Source organism: Saccopteryx bilineata, chromosome 2, assembly GCF_036850765.1.
Source record: "Saccopteryx bilineata isolate mSacBil1 chromosome 2, mSacBil1_pri_phased_curated, whole genome shotgun sequence".
In the NCBI taxonomy this organism is placed as follows: Eukaryota; Metazoa; Chordata; class Mammalia; order Chiroptera; family Emballonuridae; genus Saccopteryx; species Saccopteryx bilineata.
Window position 1 is genome coordinate 287,306,954 of NC_089491.1, and position 25,741 is coordinate 287,332,694.

The 25,741-nt window shown below is 43.9% G+C and overlaps 1 protein-coding gene across 1 annotated transcript; it reads right to left on the reverse strand.

Moving 5' to 3' along the window:
- Positions 1–331: 331 nt before the first annotated feature.
- Positions 332–24,954, reverse strand: LOC136325977 (quinone oxidoreductase-like protein 2). The gene is made up of 10 exons (XM_066261222.1): positions 24,657–24,954; positions 24,466–24,574; positions 21,986–22,082; positions 20,211–20,269; positions 19,634–19,708; positions 18,531–18,640; positions 17,630–17,711; positions 13,384–13,565; positions 10,733–10,961; positions 332–1,488 (listed from the first exon to the last, which is right to left on the reverse strand). The coding sequence occupies exons 1-10, from the start codon at positions 24,704–24,706 to the stop codon at positions 1,420–1,422; spliced, it is 1,062 nt and encodes a 353-aa protein (XP_066117319.1). The 5' UTR covers positions 24,707–24,954; the 3' UTR covers positions 332–1,419.
- Between the last annotated feature and the right edge of the window lie 787 nt (positions 24,955–25,741).

The following is a 25,741-nucleotide window of genomic DNA, read 5'->3' on the forward strand; positions in this document are numbered from 1 at the left end:
GAATAATATTCCATTATATGTATATACCACATTTTGGTTACCTATTCATCTGTTGATGGACATTTGGGTTGTTTCATAGTCTTATCTTAATTCTACAATTTAAGACTTGCAGCCCCGGCTGAGTAGTTCAGTTTGGTTAGAGCATTATCCCAATAAGCCAAGGTTGCAGGTTCGATCCCCAGTCAGGGCACCTACACAAATCAACCCATGAATGCATAAATAAGTGGAACAAACCGATCTCTCTCTCTCTCTCTCTCTCTCTCTCGCACCCCCTTCCTCTCTCTTTAAAATCAATCAATAATTTTTTTAAAAATTAAAGACTTGCAGATAATTCAAATTCAATTTGATTTATTCAGTATTTACCAAAGCTAACTGACTATGCTAGGCATTGTGGGAGGTACAAAAGTGAATGCAACATGGTACCTGCTCTCAAAGAACCTATGCTCTGTCAGGAAAGCAGAAAAGAAAGGAATGGAAATAGGGAGAATTTGCTCATCCCTTTGCCTAATCACTGAACGTACTGCTCACAACAACCTGGGGAGGCAGATAATGTAATATCTACAGTGAAGGCTCAGAGACCTCAAGTAACCACCTCCAAAGAGCTGAGGCTGGGATTCGAACCTTGGATTCAGAATCCTGTGTACATTCCCCTAGACATGCTGCTCCCTTTGGTGCAAGGCAGAGTGTGACAAATCCCGGGAAGAAGCTGCAGGGAGGCACAAGGGGAAGAGAAGAGAGGACCACCCTCCTGAGGCAGAGGCTCAGTGCAGGCACGGGTCTCGCAGGTCAGGGTGCTTATGCCTGGTTGATAAGGGAGCAGAGGAAATGGCTTGTGCAGAGCAGAGGGCAGGCAGGACATAGTGCGTACCGGGGGACCAGTGTGGCTGTTGAATGAAAGGCCAGAAAGCAGAAAAGGAGGGAAATGTGGGTCATAATAATAAAACATAGCTCCAGGAGTCTGACCTCCACCATGTGGCAGTAGTGAGCCACGGTAGCTGTGGCTGTGCTTCGGGAAGGTCACCATGGCAAGAATGTATAACAAAGGGCCCATCAGGTCTCTGGAATTAGTAGATGAGACATAATTAGTCAGAATGGAGGTGAGCAATATCTTAGAGGTGGGGATGACAGAACCTGGCCACTGAGGCATTATAAATGGGGCGGCCATACGTCGTGGTTTGCATGGGACACTGGTTTTCCTGGTGTCATTACTGACAGCTTCCTCTCCCTCTCAAACAGGTCCGAGTTGGGACAGTAAAGTATATGATCACACTAAGTAGGAAGAATAAGAAAAAAGATTCAAAGGAACCTGAATTAATACAGAAAGTAGTAACGCCTGTAGAAATGCGGGAGGGAAATCAGTTTTTCAAAAGAAGCCGAGTCTGGCTTTGGACACGCTGAGTCTGCAGCTGAGGGGAGGAGTCATTTGAAGGAGAGAAGCACCTTGCCCGTGGATTTGCGCTGTATCACATGTCGGAAGGCATCATTGACCTAAAAAAAAAACACAACAAAATATGTGGATAGATTTGCATACATGTATATTTCAACAAATATTTGTTGCTGGTTCAATTCTTAAAACAACTAAAGTATTAAGAGGTGTCTTCAATGAACTCTACATAGCTAACTATGTAATACTAACTAAATAATCACCACAGCCTGACCTGTGGTGGCACAGTGGGTAAAAATGACCTGGAACACTGAGGTCACCAGTTCAAAACCCCAGACTTGCCTGGTCAAGGCGCATATGGGAGTTGATGCTTCCTGCTCATCCCTCTGTTCTTTCTATCTCTTTCCTCTCTCTGTCTCTTTCTCTGTGTCTCCTCTCTCTAAAAAAATGAATAAATAAAAAAATGTAAAAATAAATAAAATAAAAAAGCACTTTCTTTTAAAATAAATAAATAAATAAATAAATAAACACCACAAACTCAAAGGAAAACAATTGGGTTATTTAAGAATAACCTAACCTTGCCTGACCAGCAGTGTTGCAGTGGATAGAGCACTGACCTGGGATGCTGAGGTCCCAGGTTCAAAATCCCAAAGTTGTGGGGTTGCTGGCTTGAGAGTGGGAACATCAACATGATCCCAAGGTCGCTGGCTTGAGCAAGGGGTCACTGATTCAGCTGGAGCCCCCCAGTAAAAGCACAGATGAGAAGCCAATCAAATGAACAACTAAAATGCCACAACTACAAGTTGATGCTTCTTATCTCTCTTCCTCCCTGTCTCTCTCCCTCTCTCTTTCTCTCTCTCTCACAAAAAAAATAAAAAAAGACTAACCCAACCTCAGGATTTCTTTGTCTTAACTATAATTTTCAATGTTGTCAAACGACTGCAGGTAAGACATCCTCAGGCCTGTCCATACTCTATTGTAATATCTGTGTTCCAACTTTTCAAAGAATGGAACCACTGGCAGGAGACTCAATAACTTAATATTTTATAATTTGTATATTTTTATTAAAACCGTCCTATTTCCAGTGTAACTGAACTTGCCATCTATCTCAAATTCATTTTATTTAGAAGTACAGCTATAAAAACATAAGTTAAAAAGCAGCCACAGTAATCAAGACAGTGTGATATTGGTGCAAGAACAGACAAACAGGTCCATGGAACAGATTAGCGAGCCTCAAAAATCGGCCCACACAGACGCAGTCAGCTGGCCTTCTGACGAAGGAGCCAAGGCAATTCAAGGAAGGAAGGGGAATCTTTTCAAGAAATAGTGCTGGAACCACTGGACATTCACATGCAAAAAATGAATTAAGACACCGTCCTTATATCTTTCACAAACATCAACTCAAAATGGATCTCACACGTAAACATAAAAGGCAAAACAGAGGGTGGGAGCCCTGATGTTCGTCCTAGGGAAGGACTCTATAAACACACCGTGACCGTGGCCATGGCCAATGCACACCACGGACCCCTACACGGCAGTGGAAAGCCACGAACCGGATACAGGGCCAGCAACACAGGTGGATCTTGAAAAGAGAGCACCGAGTGAAACATTCAGAAAAAGAGTAAGATCTACAGCACAACCCTATGCTGTTCTATATTTATGTAATTTGAGACTGACTCTGGGGAGGAAAAGGTATGGGGAATGAGGATACAGGGAATAAGTAAATACAGACATCCATAAATATGCAGACATAAAAGCAGAAGAGGGGCCTTGCAAAGATGAAAATCTGCTTTCGAATGAGAATGATGATTAAATAACCCGTTCCACTTGATCCTCCCCAAAGCATCTAAGAAAAATAAATAAATAAAAAGCAGGCAAACAAATCAATCGTGGCAATCTCTCTGCAGCTGGTGCCAAAATCCTGTGTCTTTCGGGGCTTTGTGCCTTACAGAGCCCTTTCCAATCTACACAAATTTAGATGCCTCCGGAGGAGGTGGAAGAGGTCTAAGACAGATGTTTGAAACACTCATCCCTGCCCCGCCAATCAATCAAAGATACATCTCCTGGTGACTCACAGCCGCATGACTCTCCCTGTCAGTTAGAAGTCACTTGTTCCCAAAGACCTCTCGGAGCCCAGCAACAAAAATACTTGGGCAAACAAGCATAATTGGAGATACTGATACTTTTTTCACCTGGCATGCTACGGAAATGAGGAGTCTCCTGCAGGTTTATGTTAACATAAAAAGAAAATTGTCACTTCAGACGCTAACGTGTGTTTCTAATCATTTTGCACAGAAACATTTATTAAAAAGGCAGCACATATTTACCTGACCTCTTTAAATGATAATGGTGGGGGGAAGGCATCATTTTTGTCTCGTGAGTTAGGAATCTCATTATTCTGAACATCCATTATTGTACCTGCTGTTTTTGATGTTCTGTTCCTTTTCTTTGTGTCCAGCTTCCACCTCTGCTGTGATTATAGCTGCTTCTAAAAATAACTTAGCTCGGTCCCTTTCTACCCTATGGTTTCTATCGGGGCTGGGAAAACAGACAACTGGGGATAGTAAGAACTGAATGCTCAGTAAGAGTGATTAGGCTCCAAATGAGAGACTAAGAAGCAAAGTGCAGGGCGTCAGGCCAGAGACTTTCGACAGCTAATTCAGGCAGGTGCCTGGGGACATTTTCCTCCTGTACTGTAGACCCTCAGAGAGGGAGGCTCTCCATGCTAAGGCCCAGAGAGATATACAGGCTGTGCCCAGAACCCTGGTTCTCTGCCTTGCAGTAAATGAAGCCATAATTAAATATGTCTCTGAAGATATGCAACCTAGGATCTGGGGGCAGGGTGAAGATACTGCTTCTGTTTTAGGTTCTGCTGTTGTAATTTTTAATTAGCTCATCAAGCAGGAAAAATCAGAGTAACTTATAGCTCCCTAAATATATTATGCTGATTCATACTTCCTATTAGAAACCAGCTCTTCCCCCATCACAGCACTGTCCTGAGATCTTTCCAATTAAAAAAAAACAAAACACCAAAATTCTTTAAGTCTTACTTTTTATTGATTGGTATACAGAATGTACCCAGTGAACATGTGATGAATAAAATAAAACCATGAATGAATGAACGAATATATCTGGGACTGAGTGGGATTGTTTTTAAAAGGTAAAAACGTTTAGTTACTAATACAACTGTCATAGTTGAATTATATTCATCATATCATTGTTCTGATACAAGTTGACCTGAATCTTCCTTTAAAAGTCAATCAATGCATTTCAGCATAAAAGATATACAGATGGCAAACATGCATATGAAAAGATACTCAAAATCATTATTCATTAGAGAAATGCAAATTAAACTCACAATCAGATACTACTCCATGCCTATCAGAATGGTTATTATTAAAGAAAGCAACTAACAATAATAAATTCTGACAGATGGAAAGTTAACGAAAACTCTCATACACTGTTGGTGGGAATGCAAAATAAGACAACCACTTTGATAAAGTTTGGTCGTCCTTAAAAGTTAAACACAGAATGGCAAATCGGTACAAAGTCCTGAAATGTTCAAACAGATAGTGATTCTGGAGCCCCAATTTCTACTCAAGACACACACACACACACACACACACACCCTATGTGCCACAGGCTTTGGTAGGAATGCAATAGGAATGGCCTCCTCTCCAAAACCATGGTCTGCAGAGACTGCAACAGAATTGCTCCTCAGTAACTGAGGCCTAGAGAGCCAGCTGCTGATACAGTCAAGGTGGCTCCTTCTAACTTCAACATTAGTTACTTGTAGGATTCCACCTAGACTTACTTATTTCTTTCTTTCTTTCCTTCCCTCTTTCCTTCCTTCCCTCTTTCCTTCCTTCCCTCTTTCCTTCCCTCCCTCCCTCCCTCCCTCCCTCCTTCCTTCCTCCCTCCCTCCCTCCCTTTTCTTTATTTCTCTCTCTCTCTTTCTTTCTTTCATTCTCTCTCTCTCTCTTTCTTCATTCTTTTTCAGCGAGAGAGAGCGAGCAAGAGAGAGAGAGACAGACAGGAACAGAGAGACAGGGAGAGAAATGAGAAGCATCAACTCATAGTTGTGGCACTTTAGTTGTTCAATGATTTCTTCTCATACATGCCTTGACTGGGAAGATCCAGCCAAGCCAGTGACCCCTTGCTCAAGCCAGCGACCTTGGGCTCAAGCCAGTGACCCTGGGGTCATATCTATGAGCCCACGCTCAAGCCAGTGATCCCACGCTCAAACTAGCATCCTTAGGGTTTTGAACCTGGGTCCTCAGCATCCCAAGTCAACAATCTATGCACTGTGCCACCGCCTGGTCAGGCCACATAGATTTCTTCAAACTCACATTCTTATCTAATGATGTTATCTAGCCACCATTGGAAATGGGGAGGAGGGGGATTCTGCTCTCCAAGTAAAGACAAATAAACGACTGTGTAAATTTAAAAAGAAAAAGTTAAACATACACTTAACACATGACCCAGAAATTCCAGTTCTAAAATTTTGGGGGGAAAAATGCCTACATAAAATTCAAACATGAATGTTCGTAGATTTACTTAGAACCACCAAAACCCGAAAATAATCTGATATCATATTAACTGATAAGCAAAGAAACAAGTTGTGGTACACCCATACAATGAAATACTATTCGGCAATAAAAAAGAACGAACTACTGACATGTGCAACAACAGGGATGGACCTCAGAAGCATTATGCAGAGCCGAAGGGGCCACAGCAGAAGGCTACATACTGTGTGATTCCATGTACATGACAGTCTGCAAACAACAGGGAAGAAAACAGATCAGTGGTTGCCAGGGACTGTGGGGTAGGAGAAGGGGATGAGTACAGAGGGGCACAAGGGGACTTTTGGGGGTGACAAAAATGTTCTACATCTTGACTGTAGTGGGGTGGTTACATGACTGTATATGTTTGTCAAAGCTCAAGAGTGAATTTTACCATACATAAATTATCCCAAAGCACAGAGGTTGCCGGTTCGATCCCCAGTCAGGGCACACACAGAAACGGATTGATGTTCCTGTCTCTCTCTAGCTCTCCCTTTCTCTCTCTCTAAAGTCAAGAAATAAACATTAAAAATATATATGTACACTAAGAGTTTAACTATATGCTTTTATGTGTATTAGATTATTTAATCCTCATAACTATCCTAGTAGGTATAGTATATTACTATTTCCATTACACACAAGAAAAAAGGCAGAAAGATTGTAAGTAATATATCCATAGGCAGGGAAGTGGTGGGCCAGGCTACCCTACTCTCTATCCACCATTCAACAGATATGTGAGTCCTAGCCAGAATCTGCAGACTCGGAGGTGGGACAGCACATGGCCCCTGCCTGCAGGGGGCTTATGCTCTGTGGCAATAATAGGCATCAAACAAGTAATTCTAAGTAGAAACACAGAGGACTATGGAAGCTCATACCCTGTGTGTGTGCCTACTAAAAAGGCTATGGTACGTGGTCATATTACTATCAACTATCAAAGTCAAACCTGTGAGTCCACATATTCAGAAGAAAATAAAAGCTAGGAATCACCGGTATCTCTGGTACTGTATCTATAGATATATAGATACATATAGATAGGTAAAGAGACAGAGATAGAGAGACAGATATAGACAGTATGCACATACACACAGTGGTCATTTTCCAAGCCCAAGCAAGTTTTGACAAAAAATTTTTTCTAATATGTTAACTGATTTATGTGCAAAAATATTACTCAGGCTTTAAATTGGGTGAAATTAATTACATATTCATTTAATCATCATCAGTTTAAAAGAACAAAATATATAAATTCTGGGACTATTCAGGAAAATTCAAGATTCCCAGTCTTTTTAACTGTAAGATAGTTCTTTCACATAGATAATTCTCTGATAGATAAACTTCAGACTCTAAAATAAGGTTTCTAAGAAGCAACTTCTTGCCTTGTTTGAAGAGAGAGTTTGACATGGCCATAAGGATCTCAGATTCTGGTGTCAGACCAACATGGACTGGATTCCAGGTCTGTGACTTATGACACAGTACTGGGCAGGTGCCTTGGCCTCTACAAGTCTTGATTTCTTCATCTGTGACTGTTAACGGTGAATGGCACCAGATGTTACTGGCAAAGTAAGACCTCAGTCCTTAAGTTTGGCTAAGAAAGAATTTAGAGTCAAAAGCTCAAATATAAGCAAAGGTTTATTCAGGAAGCCACAGAGGTAGAAGAAGTGAGCCAGCTGGATTGCGTGGACTCAGGAAATAAGTCACAGAGGCAAAAAAAAAAAAAGGGGGTGGGGAGGGGGGCCTTGGAGCTTAGGAGAAAGGTAAAGAAAATGCGTCTGGCTGAAGGCGAGGGGGGGAAATGCAGACGTACTCCAGAGAGAGAGAGAGTACACACCGGGCCCTTCGTCTTAATGGTTGCATGGTCAGCCATATGCTAGGGAAGGAAGGTCACCTGGGGGTGAGGTCCCACCCTGCAATATACTTGTTTTCCCAGTTTTGCCCATTGCTTGGCACCTGGGGCTTTCTGCCCTGATGACCCTCTCTGTACCTGACCTATCGTTCTTAGCCTGCCCATGTCTGTCTAACTGCCTACTCTAACATAACATCATAAAAAACGGTTCATTTCTCAAAGGGTTGTTATCAAGATCAAATGAGAAAATGCATGTAAAGTACTTAGCACAGTTCTTGACCCACAGTAAGCTCCTAATGTATAGGAGCTGCCATTATTATTATCATTCCTCTAAATCAGGGGTCTCAAACTCGCGGCCCGCAGACTAATCCACGAAGTTCAAAATACTTTGAATAAAATTAAGTAAGCCCGTGGATTAGTCTGCAGGCTGCACAAAATTGTTCGGCGGGCCGGGGCCGCGAGTTTGAGACCCCTGCTCTAAATAGTTCGATATTGAGAGAAATGGAAAGAGAAAATATATATAGTAAATGGGTGGTGTGTGAATGAGGCACTTGAAACTGTTATGGAGCAGGGTCCCAGAGAGCCAGCTGATAACAGGAAGGTCCACAGAGTGGGAAGAACCAGAAAAACCCGACGTGCAGAGCCCTCATGGGAAAAGAGAGGGCAAACAGAAACTGGCAGGAGGTCAGCAGTTAGATAATTAGTTCATGTTTAAGAGGAGAGAGAACTTCAGTGTAGGTAATCTGGCTTCTTTGGTGCCTGAGCGCCACCAGGGCAGTGTTTTTCAACCACCGGTCTGCGGACCAGTCTGCCAGAAATTCTGTGCCAGTCTACGAGTTAACCACCCTGATGTTGTATGAAGATTATAGACCAAATGCTCTTAGCCTAATTCGCTGAGGCTTGGGGCGATTTCTGCCTTAGTGGTTCCCAAAATAATTCTCCTATTTTCACTAGTAGCCAAGTATAAAAAGGCTGAAAACCACCAACCTAGAGACAGTTCAAACCAGCACGTGTTTCCACTCCTGTGCTGCCCAGCTGTCTTCATTCTTTATCAACAGATATACCTGAGCCTCAGATAAAGCAAACCTTAGTGTACAAGTCATGTGAAAAAAGCCACTAGTTGGAAGGTGACCCAAAAATTCTCTAAACTGGTGCTTTTCAAGTTTTTCTTTTCTTTTTCTTTTCCAAGTGAGAGGAGGGGAGATAGAGACAGACTCTTGCATGTGCCCCAACCAGGAGCCACCTGGCAATCCGTCTGCAGCCGATGCTCTGCCTATCTGGGGCCATGCTCACAACCAAGCTATTTTTAGCACCTGAGGCAGAGGCTCCATGGAGCCATCCTGAGTGCCTATGGCAGATGTGCTTGAACCAATCAAGCCATAGCTATAGAAAGGGAGGAGAGAGAGAAAGGGAGAGAAAGAAAGAGAGAGAGAGAGAGAGAGGAGGAGGGGTGGAAAAGCAGATGGTTGCTTCTATATGCCCTGACTGGGAATCAAACCCAGGATATCCACATGCCAGGCTGACACTCTACCACTGAGCCAATGAGCCAGTGCCACTTTTCAAGCTTTAAACCACAACACCTTGTCTTAAAAAAAAAGTATAAAGAAAGAAGTAAAAACACACAGCTACCCTAGCCCCAGCCAGAATGGGGTCCCAGAGCCCAGGCAACTTAATTCTACACCACCCACCCCCAAGTTCCGACTGTGGCTCCCAAAGCATAGTCCAAAAGCCACAGATACTGTCCTACCCCTCAGTTTTAGAGATGTGCTGACTGAGGATCAGAAAGGTGAAGGACTCCCACAAAGGCGCAAACAGAAGAGGCCAAAGCTAGGGACAGACACCAACCAGTTTTCTGATGGCCAGTCAGCTTCTCTGATTGCCACCTTCTCGACTGACATGCCAAACAGATGAGAAAGTATACTGGGTTTGAGGAGCAAGAGCGTCGTTGTGGAGAAAAACAGGGACATGGAAGGCTGCTGAGCAGTGAGGTCCGGCCTGACAGCGTGAGCCCCGCTCATCCGCACGTGAACAAACGCTGCCTCTGTCCACGGCTGAAGACAGTTACCAAAACAGTTGTTATTTTAACATGAAAACAAATGAAGCCAAAAAAAAGACTTCACAGTGAATGCCTAACAGATTCACATTCACAACAATTTTGCATATGCATGCACACAATCACACTCTGGTGAAGATTAAGCCACATTAATGGGACTGTGGGGAGATGAAACAAGAGAGTGAATAAACAACAAATTAATACCAGAGACGAATGGGTGAATAGTAGTCTTATGATGACAGGCATGATTTTGTGTTTTGCTCACAGAACTCCAGCTTAGATCATCTGGTTGTACTTTACAGTGTCTGTATTCTAAAATCAAAGGTCAAGTTAAGTGCTTCCTTCTTAGACTTGAATGTTGTGAAGTTCAGAGTTCATATCAACACACATAAATTAGTTCCTGAAGCATCATCACTTCCCTCTGTTTTGCACACCATTGATGTAGAGACAACCACCAAAACCCACTGCCTGTGCCTGACTTGTGGTGGCGCAGTGGTTAAAGTGTCAACCTGGAACTCTGAGGTCACCAATTTGAAACCCGGGCTTGCCTGGTCAAGGTACATATAAGTGTTGATGCTTCCGCTCCTCCCTTCTTTTCTCTCTCCATTTCCTCTCTAAAATGAATAAATAAAATCTAAAAAAAAGAACCCACCGCCTGCATGGCCATCACAGATCCTGCTTCCCAGGTGGATCAACAGGCTCAGGACACACAACCCGTAGGACTGGGAGAAATCCTGTGAGCCTCCAGCCTGTGAGACTCCATTATTCCATTACATTGTCACCTTTTCGTTCTGTAAAAAGAGGATTTATAGTGCCCAGACTGAGCTATTTGCTCACTTGACACAGAATACTTCCTGGCCTTATCCACACCACATTCCGTAAGAGCATCTTACCTCCTCTAGCTTGAAGACAGCTCCGACGTGTGGCTGGAGGCGCCCTTCCTGGCAGTACTGCAGGGCCGAGGACAGGCTCCTCGAAAAGACAGGAAAGTCCTGCTCTCGGTATCGGGTAAAGAACAACCCCATGGCAGTGATGTTCTTCAGGAGCAGAAGATTGGTTGGCAGAGAGGCGATGCTTCCTCCAGCAAAACCCAGCACCACGATTCTGCCCTCCCATGCCAGGCTGAGGGGAAAGGAAGAAGGGAAAGAAATTTTAAAAGCAATATACATGCACACCCACTAGGATAGCAATGACTTCAAAAGAACAGAAGGGGGAAAAAAAGGAAGTGCTGTCAAGGATGTAGAGAAACTGGAACCCTCAGGTCCTATTGGTAGAAATGTAAAAACAGTGCAAACCATTATGGAGGGCCCGCAAAAGAAAAATTAATAGAATTCAGTGTAATCCAGTGATCCCACTTCCGACTCTATATCCAAAACAACTGAAAGCAGGGTCTCGAAGAGATATTTGCACACCCATGTTAATAGCAGCACTGTCTACAATAACCAAGGGGTACAAGCCACCCAAATCTCCATCAACTGATGGCTGGTTTGACAAAATGAGTCTATACCTGACAATGGAATATTCAGCCCTAAAAGGGAGGGAAATTCTGTCACATGCTACGACATGAATGAGCCTTAAGGACATTATGCTAAGTGAAATAAGCCAGTTATAAAATAAAACAAATACTGTATGATTCTATTTATATGAGGTGTTTAAAGAACTCAAATTCATAGAAACAGAAAAGAGTGTGGTGGTTTCCAGGGGATGTGCTGAGGGAGAAATGGGGAGCTGTGGGTTAATGGGTGCAGAACTTTAGATTGGCAAGATGGGAAAGTTACGGAGATCTGTTCCATACAATGTGTATAAGTACTTTTGCGAGAAGTACTTTAGTGAAGTACATATACTTCACACTACTGAGCTGTATACTTAAAATGGCCAATATAGCACATTGGTTAAATAATTTTCTTTCCACAGTAAAAAATGTAGAATGAAAAAAACATAAAAAAAGCAATGCATATTAATTCAAGGCAAAAAGTAAAACAGAGGTTACCAGGGATGGGGGTAGGGAGAGGGGCAGTTATTGTTTAATGCGTACAGAGATTTTGTTAGGGAAGGTTACACAACACTGAGCATATTTAATATCACTGACTTATACACTCACAAATAGTTAAAATAATAAAAATTAGGTTATGTATATTTTACCACAGTTTTTTTTTTTTTTTAAAGAAACATATTAAACCTCCAGCTGGGAACTCCTCTTGAGCTGACAAACTGGCAGGGGTGACCCACCCTTTATCACTTTGGGTTCTCCAATGGCAAAATATAAATATAAGCCATAAGCAAGGCAGTAGGGACAGGAGAAGTAGCCAGTTCTACAAGCAGGCCTACTTTAGAGTCAAGACTGTCTGTTTAACGATTCCACTACATTGTGGAAGGAAACTCGGTGTAAACAAATGTGACTTCATGTCCTGTACTCAGAGACAACTCAGTCTGAAGCTCTTGAACTTGGGAAGCAGGAATAAGAAGATAGATTACTTTAACGAAGTATCATTTGCTTTACACAAAGATTTATCTTAGGACTCCTTAAGTTAGGTGCTTCTCTAGAGAGTTTTGAACAATCACCAAAAATTCACACAAGTTTCCTGCAGCCCCTTATGAGAAGTACCACACAGGGCATGCTAAGCAGTGAGTTCTAAAATTCGAGTTTGTAAACATCTTTGATATGAAATATGTATATGCTGGTTTGGTGTTTGCTTTTCTTCTTTAGAAGGGAACGGAGAAGCTGTTGTCAGAACACTATTATCCCAAGGCCAGCGAAGGGGAGTACCAGCAGCTGTCTCTCCTGCCTCTCCATTTAGTCCACCCACTCCCTCCCCTCCGTAGCTTCTTCCAGAAGCACAGCACCGGAGGACACACTGCAGTGCTGCCCAACGGATACAGCACCCACTGGGTCCCCCCTGTGGCCATGCTGCTCTCTCTGCTTCTATTTCTTCTGCTTTAAAAACTGAGATAAACCACAAAACTGTGCTTGCCGGGATAACACGAGAAATGAAATCCACATTACAAAGCACTCCAGAGCCCCCAGGTGAAAGCAGGATGAGAACTGGTACAGAGACAACAGTCCCACTAAATCTCCAGTGATTTTTTTTTTTCAAATAAAACAAATCAAAGCGATACCTGCCCTGCTGGTTACTTCAAAAACCAGCAAGATCAAAAGAGTGTGCACATTTACCATGTGAACAATGATCTCCTCGAGAATGACCCACGCCGAGTACATCAAGTAGCTGGTGGGGGCCGGCACAGCGGAACTGAACACATGTAGAACTTCTAAAGCATCTGATGTTGCCAACTAAAGAGTCTGCAGTCATTTCTTGGATATTTTCCAGTTGGATATTTTGTTGTTGCTATATTTAAGCATTTCCTGATCTTCCCTCTGCTTCTAGTTCTTTCCACGCCCCCACTCAGCTGTTCTCATTGGTGCTGACGCCTGCAGGGGAAGCCAGCAGCAGAGACGAGAGAGGCAAGGCCAGGAGGTAGGCAGAGATCTGGCAAGGCTGCAGTAGAGCCCCAGGACTAGCCGACTCTGGGAAGACCTGTCACGCACCAGCGGAGAGTGTCCAGAAAGATGTCTCCTCCCACAGCGTCGATGGCCACACTCACGCCACCACTGCCCACCAGCTTCCTGACTTCCTCCTTCAGGCTGCCCCGGCTGTAGTTCACGCTGGACTGCGCGCCCCTCTGCATGGCCAGCTTGCACTTCTCATCGCTTCCAGCAGCAGCTATTACCTGTGCAAAGAATGCAAAGCTTCTGAGGTTCCAGAATATGGACCACGAGGGGCTCACACCACCTACTCATCCTGCAACCAAAGGGTGCTGATCACGGAAACCAACGGGACCTTGCTGACCTAGCATCAGCCTCCGTTTAACATATGGCCTAACACATGGCACCCTCACACTGGCCCCTCCATGCTCCACTGGCCACGGGGTCCACATTTCTAAGAATCCTGGAACCCCAACGGGAGTCTAGCTAGGAATGGTTCAGAAGACACTCAGTAAGTCTTCTCTAAATGCAAACTAAAGCCACCATTTAATGAACATCTACTCTAAGTCAGGTAGTAAAAATACAAACTAAATACAAAGTTTAGAGTCAAGAAAGCAAGCTACAGCAGAGTGATGGGGAAGTAGAGAGGGTTCCCGAAGTGCATAAAACAAATACTCAACTTAGACCTAGAAGATCAGGAAAGGCTTCCCAGAGGGTCAAATATGATTCAATCGGACAGATCTAAGTTCAAATCCTGGCCCTGCTACTAACCACCTGTTACCTAAGGCAATTACTTAGTAAGAATTAACACTAACACAGTACTTGCTGTGTGCCAGGCACTATTCTAAATTCTTTCTATATATAGATCAATAATGTACTATATTAATAGTACAAGGATATATACACACTATATTATCTCCATTTTAGAGATAAAGAAACTGAGGCAAAAGAACTTAAGTAACTTGTCCAAAGTCACCCAGCTAATGGGAGACAGAACTGGAAGCCAAACCCAGGTAATCCATCTTCAGACTTTATGCTTTTAACCTCTCTATACTGCCTGCCTACCTCTCTAAGTATCAGTTACCTCATTCATACAAAAAGATTTACTTTAAGAATTCGGTGGGTACTGGACAGATAACTCCATTGGTTAGAACATCAGCCCAAAGCCCAGAGATTGCTGGTTTAATCCCTGGTCAGGGAACATACAGGAACAGATTGATGTTCCTCTCTCTCTCTCTCTTCCTCTCTGGCTAAAATCAATAAACAAAAATTAAACAAAGAATTCGGTGGAATACTACTGTATATAAAACACTCGCAAAACAAAGTGTTAGATAAATTGAATCTATTGTTACACGCACACATGCAATCACTTATTCTATTCAAATATCATAAAAGCATTATGGGGAGGTATAATTACTTCCATGCTATACACAGACATGTAGACCCAGAGAGGTTAAGTAATTAACCTCAGGCAAACCAGATAGTAGGAGGTAGAAGCCAGTGCTGCCTGACTCCAAAACCCATGCTTTTCTACTCCATCCCTCTGGGAGAAAACCATGCCTAAGGCATGGCAAAGATGCCATGGATGACTGCAGGGCATACTATGAGGAGGTCTGTAGTGTGGAAGTCTCCAGAAAAGTTTCAAATATATACTCAAGCATTGCCCAGGGGCACCTCATCACTGGGCAGCAGCCACCAGCCCAAGCATTTTGGCCCCACGGTGACATTTAGAACTTCTATTGGAACACCCAAGAACATCAGTGCTCTTAAGGTGGTGGCGCAGTGGATAGAGCATTGGACTGGGAGGCGGAGGACCCAGGTTCGAGACCCCGAGGTCGCCGGCTTGAGCGTGCGCTCATCTGGTTTGAGCAAAAGCTCACCAGCTTGGACCCAAGGTCACTGGCTCGAGCAAGGGGTTACTCAGTCTGCTGTAGCCCCACGGTCAAGGCACATATGAGAAAGCAATCAATGACCAACCAAGGTGTCGCGACACACAACGAAAAACTAATATTGATGCTTCTCATCTCTCTGTTCCTGTCTGTCTATCCCTGTCTATCCCTCTCTGACTCTTTCTCTGTCTCTGTAAAAAAAAAAAAAAAAAAAAGAATCCAAAATCCTCTATAACTATTTGAAACTGAAAGCTACCCTCAAATAGCTGCTATAAGCCCTCAATGGCACAGTAGGCGACACCTGGCTAGAGTCAGGCATCTGATTCTGATCCCAGGACTCTCACTAGACCCCGGTGAGACCAGTGTGAATCATTTTCTCTCTCAGTGCGTCCCTTTCTTTATCTGAGAAGTAGGGATAATAAACACTTCACATTACCCATCTCGCAGGGGTTCTGTGGGGATCAGGGGTCAGATAACAGCCGTGGAGGCACTGTGAATGCACCAGGAGATGCTGTGAATGGAAGCCGTTATCATAATAACCTGTTCCAAGTAGATGACATGATGACATTATTTGTTTGCTTTTGCATAAAAAGATTATTGCTGCTGAAGATAATGCGGCTTAATTTTGATATCTGAATTGAATTTTTCTCTCTACTTAACCGCTTATCACTATTTAAAACAAAGGGCACAATTTATCCTCCTAGAAATATTACACAGTCAGTGGTTCTGGATAATGACACTAATTTTGGTCTCCCCGCTAAGAGAAAAGCCCTTGCTTTTGACATGAAGTGCATTAATATTCCACAGGGAGCTGGTGTCTAAGACTGTTTTCAGAGCTCACATGCCCTTCCCAAAGGGACTGGATGTGAGAAGGAGAGGTGCCACCTACAGTAGTTCCAGCCCAGTCCAATTATCTCCAAGCCTGTATGTGCCGGTACCTCTGGATACCCCAACTGCGCGCTCCGTGGGAACCTCTGCTCAACAACATCCAAAACTGAAATCTCCATTTCCTCCTGTGTTCTCAATCCTCGTAAATGGAAAATCCACATGTTAACCGAGTTTGTTACTTCCCACTCAACATCTAATAATAACAGGATCCCTTTTTTAAGAGATTCTTACCGACAAGCTGTGCACGTTGCATGTGTAATTTCAATATTCCCACAACAACCCTATAAGGAGAACATTATTTTACCAATGAGGAAACTGGAGCGATTAAGCTCAAGACAGAGCTAAAATGTGAACCTAGGTGAGGCTAACTTCAAAGTCCTTGTTCCTTCAACTACATCAGAATACTCTCCAGTGGCCAAATTCTCAATTTCCTTCCACTTTAGTATCTTTCAATAAAACACCTCCACCGCCCTGGTTCAGGCACCAGTCCCTCTGGCTGGGAGTGGTCACAAGTCTGCCCTACCACTGGCAGAACACGCCTGACCTAGGCCCATTCCTCATCCCCACTGCTACCAGAATTAACTTTACAAACTCAAAGATGATCATGTAACTTCCCTATTTAACACCCTTATTAGCTTCCAAATTCTCCAGCATCTCCTGATCTTACTCTGCCCGGCTCTATAGAGTTATTTCCCACCATTTCCCACACAGTTCCCCTGCTCCACAGATGCTATTCGCAATTATTCCCTGAATGCATCATATTTCTCTGTCCTCCAATAGGTCCTCCCACCACTAAAATGACCTTCACTTCCCTTCTTTCCCTATTCAACTGCTACCAGTTCTTTAAAATCTCAGCTTAAATGTCCACCTTCTCCAAGAAATCCTCCTTCTCTGATTGATGCTTTCTTTCATTTGTTTATTCATTCATTCATTCATTCAAGAAATAGTTATTGAGTGCCAACTGTGGTGTAGGCACCAGGCCAGGCACTAGAACTGCAGTAATGAACCAAACAGACACGGTCCCTGCCTTCGTGGGATTCCAGTCGAGTGACAGGGAGACATTAATATAATAATGACACAAGTAAAGGACTAAGCATACAATGAGGTGTGTAAGGTGTGTACTATGAATGAGAAGGATAGGATGCCATTGAAACCATATACAAATAGTGAGGGGAGGGGATTAACATCTCCTGAGGGACAAAGGATACTTCCCTAGGCATCTACATTTAAGTTTAAAGTGCGGGGTAGAAGGGACAGTTCAGAGTATCACAGGTGGAGAGAGTAACAGCTGCAGAGGCTGTGAAGCAAGTCGGACTTTGCAGGTTCCAGTAACCAGAAGGAACAGGGATTTACTCCTCGGTCCTCTCGCTAGTCCATAAGCAAATAGTTGGCAAGGCCCTCCTCTAGGTGACTGTGTATCCCCAGTGCCTGCCTTGCACATGGTCTTTACTAAATGAATGAATATACTCCATGCTTGGAAACCATGTACTGTAGCATTATTTGTTGAAGTGGAGAATCTAACATTCAAATACCTTGGCCTGAAGAACATTTGTCGCCACATCTATCACTGCAAGGCCAGTGGCTCCAGCTGCTGCTGTCACTAAAACAGTTTCTCTGTGCAAGAGAGAGAGAGAGAGAGAGAGAAACACTACTTCAGAAACCAAAAATCATCCAGCAATGTGATCTCATGACTATTTTGAAACCAAGATATTTTAAAGCAAGAAGAGAATCTAGGGACCATTTCATTCAACCCTTTATGTACATCTGGTTCTCTAGCCTTTAGGGCTGGGTGATGGCTAGAACAGTGCTAATTTAGTCCAGTTTTGAAAACTTCCCAGGAAAAATATTCCTTAATATCTGTAAGAAGCCTCTTCCTTTGAGCTAGCACTCAATTTCTGCTTCAGAAATTCTATCCTAACTCATTCTCATACAAAACGCTGCCAAATTTCAGAACGTGGTGCTTGGGTAATGGCCACTGCTCAACTGAACTCATCTCTCTAGAGAGATTCTGAGGCTCTCTGAGAAGAGACAGCCACAGCTATATTTCAGGTAGAGTGGGTCCGTCCAACCAAGCCTCACAGAAACAAATCCCACAGGCCTCCATTAAAACCAGAGGGAAGCGAGTTTAAATAAACCAACTCTCCAAATGTAAAGGTTTTCTAGGAGGTGATATCCAGGGTTGTCAGGTTTGAGAGGGATATTTCTCCAAATTCATGCTGGCCAAGTTCACAATCTACCATTCCCTCTCAGACAAAAGCATACCCCCACCGTTACCAGACCCCAGTCTCTGGCCACTACCTTCCTTCAGCCTTTCCTAAGATTAACTGAACATGAGCTAATGGTCAGGCAAGGAAAAGGAAGGGCAAGGCCTCGGGGACTTCTGCTATCAGAGAAGGGTCCTATCTAGCCCTCTGTTGTCTACACAGTGCCTACCCAGGCTGGGTACGTGCCCGATGCTCCAGGGCCAAGATAGCAGTAACATAAGTTACAGGCAGGGTAGCAGCTTCTCGGAGGGAGACCTTTTCTGGAATCTGCCACAGTGCCTACAAAAGAGTTAACAGTGGTTTAGGGATTGAGCACCTGTACTTGTTCATAAAGGCTGATTGTTAGTGATTATTATGATTTGGTTAAGTGACTGGTTTGCGAAGGGAAACAAGCCAAGGAGAAGTCAAGACCAAGCAGCCTGTGGGTGAGTTCAAAAATTGGGTGCATCAGTCTTCAAATATCCTGAGGACGATGCCCTGGCTGGATAGCTCGGTTAGTTAGAGCATCGTGCTGAAGCGCAGAGGTTGTTGGTTTGATCCCCAGTCAGGGCACATAGGGTACAGGAACAAACAGATCAATGTTCCTGTCTCTCTCTCTCCCTAACTCTCTCACTAAAATCAATCAATAAATAAAAATGTTTTTAAATCCTAAGGATGCATCTGCTCAGGAAGAAACCAACTGCTTTATGAAGACTAGAACACTGACCACTGTACTTTATGTAACGGGTGAATTGGAGGTTAAATAAATTTTACCGCAATAAAACTGTGGGGAAAAGTATGCATTGTTCTCCACTAGGGGACACCATGCACATCCCACACGACCAGATCTGCTCCCCCCACCCCCCGGGGGACTGGCTCTATTCCCAGGGCTATCTCTTTCACAAGCTTCGTTTTGGAGATAAACCCATCACATCCAGCTCAATGCCCAAACCAGTTTTTCAACCAAAACTATCCAACTGTGGTCCAATTGGACAAGCCAGCCAGTTGCTCCAGGACTCAGAAAACAAAATGTTTCTTCATTAAACCATTCCATACAAAGTTTTGTGCAAGGGTGGTCACCCCCATATAGAAAAGGACTTCAGCATTTGAAAGAAAGAAGTACTTGGCTAAGAAACAAGATCTGACCAAACAAATACAAAAAGAAATGGTGGGGTTTTTTTGGCAGGGGGAACAGGGAGGAGAAAGAGTAATAAAGGATAAGTGGAAATTAAAGAAAAGAAAGTAAATCTTTTGAAATGCCCAAGCATTAATATGGAAAGGGAGTGATCTTACCTTCTGGTCAATGATACATTCTTCAGCCATACAACTAAGTTCAGGAGGGCCCTTCAGGCCAATAACTCGATCTCCCTGAAGGGAAAATATCATTAAGGGTAGGTTCAAATTCATCTTTCTGATTCCATAAAGACCCCCACCCACCCACTCAGGTTTGCCCGATTATCCATTCAGAGTTGATATATAATAAATAATCCAGCCTTTTTTCAATACCCCCACTGGGTTGCCAAGCACATTTTGAACAATGCCATGGTCATCAATCAGAATATGAATTTGGGTATGAATTCAAATCTCAGTGTTAATTTCTTCCACAAGAGGCTGAAACTCGAGTATTTCCGGTCCTCTTAGCAACTAAAGATCAAGGTGCTGCCTTTTATTAATAGTGAAAGTTTAATGAGGCAGGCACTACTACTGCCTTCCTGCCTCCCATTCAGAAGCTGCTTCTTTCCCTTCCATCTCAGTTTCCCCTTGGTGTCTGCTGGCAAAGGCTAGAAGATGCAAGACCCTTTGGCTACAAAGGAGTTAGCACATTTCTCATAGCTTCACACACATCAATTTCCTAGATTTCAGAGTTTACCTCTTTAACTGTGCTGACATCTGTGCCCGTCTCCAACACTGTCCCAGAAAACTCTATCCCTAAAACAAATAGTTTCAAGATTAGGTCATCTGTCAAGCCCAGCACCGTGAAGATGAGAAAATCCTGATCCATGGGCCATCCTACCAGCTTTCTGAAACTGAAGGGGTTTAAGTGCCCCCCACACCCATCCAGTAGAGAAGTAAGAGTGTTGTACCCAAAGCACAAGAAAGTGAACTTTAGAATTTCATGAGTGGCCCTGGGCAGTTGACTTAGTGGTAGAGCGTCAGCCTAGCATGTGTATGTCCCGGGTTCAATTCCCAGTCAGGGCACACAAGAGAAGGGACCATCTGCTTCTCCACCCCTTCCCCTCTTCTCTCTCTCTCTCTTCCCCCCCCCCCGCCTCTCCCTCCCATAGCCATGGCTCAATAGATTCAAGCGAGTTAGTGAGTTAGACCTGTGTGCTGAGGATGGCTCTGTGGCCTTCCCCTCAGGCACTAAAAATAGCTTGGCTGCCAAGCAACAAGCCTTAGATGGGCAGAGCATTGCCACATGAGGGCTTGCCGGGTGGATCCCAGGCAGGGCGCATGCAGGAGTCTGTCTCTCTGCCTCCCCTGCTCTCATTAAAAAAAAAAAAAAATTTCATGAGCACAACCTGAAAAGCTAAAGCAGCCCCATTCTTACCAGCACACAAATTAAAATTTCAAGAATGGACAAAAGAACAGAGAATCACAGGTACACACAGGTACTTTTGACCCTGATCACTGGGGGCTTGGGCTCCCATAGCACCCTAATTACCATGTTCATCATATTGTACTTATCTGTTGTGCTGTCTTCTCTTCTGGACTGCGAGGCCCTCAAGGGCATGAACCACATTTATTCATACAGTATTTTTATCAAACGAATAAAGTGGTGGTATCTTCCCTTTTCTCTTCCACCCCCGAAATTTCTGAATTTAATGACCATACATTTCCCACTTGAGCTGCCAAAGGAATAACTCAATCGAGCATGACATCTGCCCCCTATTCAGCATTTCAGCAAATATTAAGAGAGGGAAATGGTTCCATCTGTTGAAACACAACCAAACACCCTAAGGCCAAAACAAGCAACTATTTTGCAACTATATACTTAATAGTACATATTTGTGTAGACTATATATGTACCATATGTAAGCTGAGCTAAACTTATACCTTTTTAAACAAATTTCAATAACAAAAAATAGTCATTTGTCCACATATTTGGGATCTAAATGTAATCAGACTGGGTATAATGAAAATCTTACAGTGGGCTGCTAGAAATGTATAAACTCTTTTTCTTTCTGACCCTTTGATACTAGGTTTCTTTGGGAATGTGTTTGTGAAGATTAAGAGTTTTAACCACAAACAGATGGTTGTGATCCCTAAGCAAAAAAACAAAATTGAAGCAATGTTAAGGAATAAAAGGAAATGAATAAGACCAATGATGACTGGGATCAGAATTCTGATGAACATAATGATATGTCAACATTCATTTGTTCATTTATTCATTTTTAAAGTGTTTATTGAGCATCTACTATGAGACAGTTACAATGCTACACTGGAGAATATGATGAGGGTAAGATAGTCATAGAAATTTCCCTCAAGGGGCCCACGATCTAGTGTTTAATAGTGGTGAAGCTACACATCTGAGATGACACTGACAGCGGACAAGCACCATTGGGATAGAGCCGGAGATGAAGCACATGGTTCCGAAAATTGTGCTCTTTTCCTGCAGCAGCTCCTTGGCCCCTTCGTACTCACCAGGTATGAAGGGAGGATGAGGCCTGTACTGATACTGACCACGGGAACACAAAATATCAGCAAAGTTAATGCCGCAGAAATGGACATCAATTCTGACCTGTAAAGGAAACAGAGCAGAGCAGTATGTATCTGTGGAAACAGTAATTCAATTATACCAAAACGTTTACTGAATACCTAGTACCTCCCAGGTACTGAACTAAGTCCTGGTGTACAATCGTGAGGCAAAATGGACACATTTCCTGCCTTCCTGGAGCAAAATGTATGGCAGAGAAGACAGATATTAACCAAATGATTGTGAAGATTTATACACTGAATCACAACTCCTACACAAAATGTTAAAAATAAAAATGTATGTCAGTTAAGAGAGTCGCCCTGAAACAACAAAGTTCTGGGTTCGATCCCCGGTCAGGGCACGCATGAGAAGCAACCAATGAATGCACGACTGAGTGAAACAACAAATTAATGCTTCCTTTTCCCCTCCCACTCCCCCCCTTCTTTTTATGTCACAAAGAAATTAATTAAGTAAGCCCTGGCTGGATAACTTGGTTGGAGTGTCATCCTGGAGCACAGAGGTTGCCAGTTGGATTCCACAGTTAGGGTACATACAGGAGAAACTCAATATTCCTGTCTCTCTTTCCCTGTCTCTCTCAAAAAAAAAAAATAGATAGATAGATAGATAGATAAGGTACTATGAATACTATGAAACATATAATGGGGGACGACCTTTTGGAGGAGTCAGGAGAAATCCTTGAGAATTTCTCCTGACTTAGGGCACTTGAACTCCTGGTTAGGGCACTTGAATTAAGAACAGCTAGAGTTAACTATTCAAAATAGAGACAGAAGCCTGACACTGTCAAAAGCAATGGCATATGCAAAGGCTCTGTGGTGAGGACAAAAAAATCAGCAAGTCTGGAGCACAAAGAGGAGAAAGAAATGGGGTTAGAGAGCAGGGCCCACACCAGGCAAGGGTTTATAGACTAAGATTGAGCATCTTAGTCTTCATAGTAAGAGTAATGGGAAGCCGTTAAACAATTTTAAGCAGGAGAGTAACATGATCAGCTGTCTTGGGAATCAGAAATCCTGGAGGCTAGTCCTAGATCACCAGTTTCTGTATTTCATGACAGTGCTGAACCTGAGGCAGGCCTGCAGCAGCATAGCCAGCAGTTTCTCTAGACCTTGTAAGCCTGTTCTTCTCATTGTGGTCCCCAGACTGCCAGCATTAGTTATCACCTGGGAACTTGTTAATAATACAAATTCTCAGGCCCCATCCTGACCTACTAAATCAAAAACTCTGGGGACAAAGCCCCAGCAAACTGTTTTAACAAGTCCCAAGTGATTATGAGGCAGGCTAAACTTAGAGCTCTTTTGTCATAGACCAACCCATCTCAACAGGGCTGGGAATTACAGGAGGGACGAAGGCTGATAGTGTCGGTAACATTCTGTTTGTTTGTTTAAATTTCCACTTTAGTGTAGAGGTGGCCATATTGGTGAGAAGACATTTCAACAATGTTTTAAGCATCTGCCAACTGCTAGACACCATTCCAGGCTATGGAGATTTCATGGTGGGTAAACTCGGTACCTCCTTCCGAAGCTATGTCTGGGCAAATAACAGAACAAAGGAGTCAGCCTTCAGCCTGCACACTTTGTGTGCATGACCTGTTAGTTATTAATATATGCAGCACACACACGACCTCAAGCCACTCTACCCTGATGCAGGATCATTCAAGGATGAATGTCTGTCAGTACCTAAGTCCAGGGAAGCTGCAAGCCTGCCATCACGTGCTCACTCAAATAATCCATTTAGCCACAGGGACCCTGTCAGTGGCACTTCAGAATGGGAGCCACATTTCTCCCTCTCACCGGTGGTCCCCCACACTGAGGCTTGCTGCCTGCTGTACCTTGTCAGAAGTTCTCATTCTCCACGGCAGCTGACATGTGTCATGAGAGTAGTCAACCCAAGCGGCCAAAATGACTTCACATTTCAATGGAAATGCCCTTAACCCTAAATCCCCAAGCCCTACATTACACCAGATGATAGCACAAAGCCCACATGCCAATGAAAATACAGGACGTGGCCCCACTGGTTTGGAGAGGAGGGAGGGCGGATGTTTAGACACTGACCCCTGAAGAGGAGGCAAAGGATGGGGTCCATTTACCTTCATGAAATCAATAACTTGCAGGTGGTTAGGCAGAATTGTGTGCAAATCAGAATTCTCTGTTTCTAAGGCAACAGCTCTGGGGCTTTCAGAAAGAGGCCTCCATTTGTGTCTTTGGGAAACCATCTTTCTTTAGCCTCTTTGGCCCTTTTGTGAAACCTAAAGGGGCCCGTGTAGCCCAGGATGCAGTTGCGCTCAGGAGTCCGGGTCGCCCCCTAGCGGAATGCTTGGAAATTTGACCCAGGATGGAACCTGCGGTGAGTGAGCGGTGGGGAGGGGAGAGTGAGGGTGTCAAGAGGTCCCGAAATAGGCCAGTCACCCTACCTCATGAGGCCGGACAGGGCGGGGAGCGACCTCCTTAATGACCAGGGGCTGCTTCAACTCGGTGCACAGTGCAACGCGGTACTGGCGGCCACCGCCCAGCGTGGCCCTCCTAAATACAGGACAAGGATTGGGTTATTCAGAGTGACCCGCGCGGCTGCTTTTGGGGGCTTAGGAAAGAGTCGCGGTCTCACCTGCGGAGCCATATCCGAGGGATACACCGTCCCGAAAAGGCTGTGGCCATAGCCCTGCACAGGGAGTAACGAGAGTGGAAAAGTCCCAGAGGAACAGGAAGAGCAGATGACCCCAGCCCCGACCCTGCCACGCCCACAGACGGAAGTGGGGCTGACCACGAGTCCAGGGACACGATCTGCCCCAGGCTGGCTGCTCCAGGCTGGCTGCTGAGGCCAGGACCACGCCCTGGACCAGCCCACACGCAGAGCACGCTGCCCTTTGTCTGGCAGGCTTCCTGGAGGTGGAGCCCACTGGAAAGAAAAGAAAGCGGTTAAAAGGAAATGGATTACCCAAGATTACCCATCTGTTTGCATTTTTTGTAGCAAGTTTGGAAGACTTTAAAACCACACTTGGCGGCATTTAAATGATGGTTCTTGGGTCCTCTGCACGTGTGAAATCTTATTTGCATAGGTAAAGGCTTTGATGTCTGTATTCAACACCTTTATTAGACTTCAATTCTTAATACCAATTTTCTCAAACTAACAGGACCATTTACATTAAAACTATAGGGTCATGCCTGACCAGGCGATGGCGCAGTGGATAGAGCGTCGGACTGGGATGCAGAAGGACGCAGGTTCGAGACTCCGAGGTTGCCAGCTTGAGCGCGGGCTCATCTGGTTTGAGCAAAAAGCTCACCAGCTTGGATCTAAGGGGACCTAAGGTCTCTGGCTCAAGCAAGGGGTTACTCTCCGTCTGCTGAAGGCCCGCGGTCAAGGCACATATGAGAAAGCAATCAATGAACAACTAAGGTGTCGCAATGCGCAACGAAAAACTGATGATTGATGCTTCTCATCTCTCTGTTCCTGTCTGTCTGTCCCTGTCTATCCCCTCTCTCTGGCTCTGTAAAAAAAAAACAAAAAACTATAGGGTCACTACAATAGTAAACCAATGTGGAATGATCCTACACAAATCCAAAGAGTATTTCCAATTAAAGTCAGGCCAAAACCTGTTCGTTTTCAATGCCTATTTTATGCCTGGCACATACTGGATGTAAATAATTGATTCTATGAGCACATAATTCCTAGATGAATGTGTACACTCTGGA

What these genes read in the sequence shown, in the direction of transcription:
- LOC136325977 (XM_066261222.1), bottom strand. Translation starts at nt 24,706, where the DNA reads ATGGCCACAGCCTTTTCGGGACGGTGTATCCCTCGGATATGGCTCCGC. An exon ending in CCTCGGATATGGCTCCGCAG is followed by an intron (nt 24,575 to 24,656) that starts GTGAGACCGCGA and finishes TCCTGTATTTAG; the next exon opens with GAGGGCCACGCTGGGCGGTG. An exon ending in GCCCTGTCCGGCCTCATGAG is followed by an intron (nt 22,083 to 24,465) that starts GTAGGGTGACTG and finishes TTTCCTTTACAG; the next exon opens with GTCAGAATTGATGTCCATTT.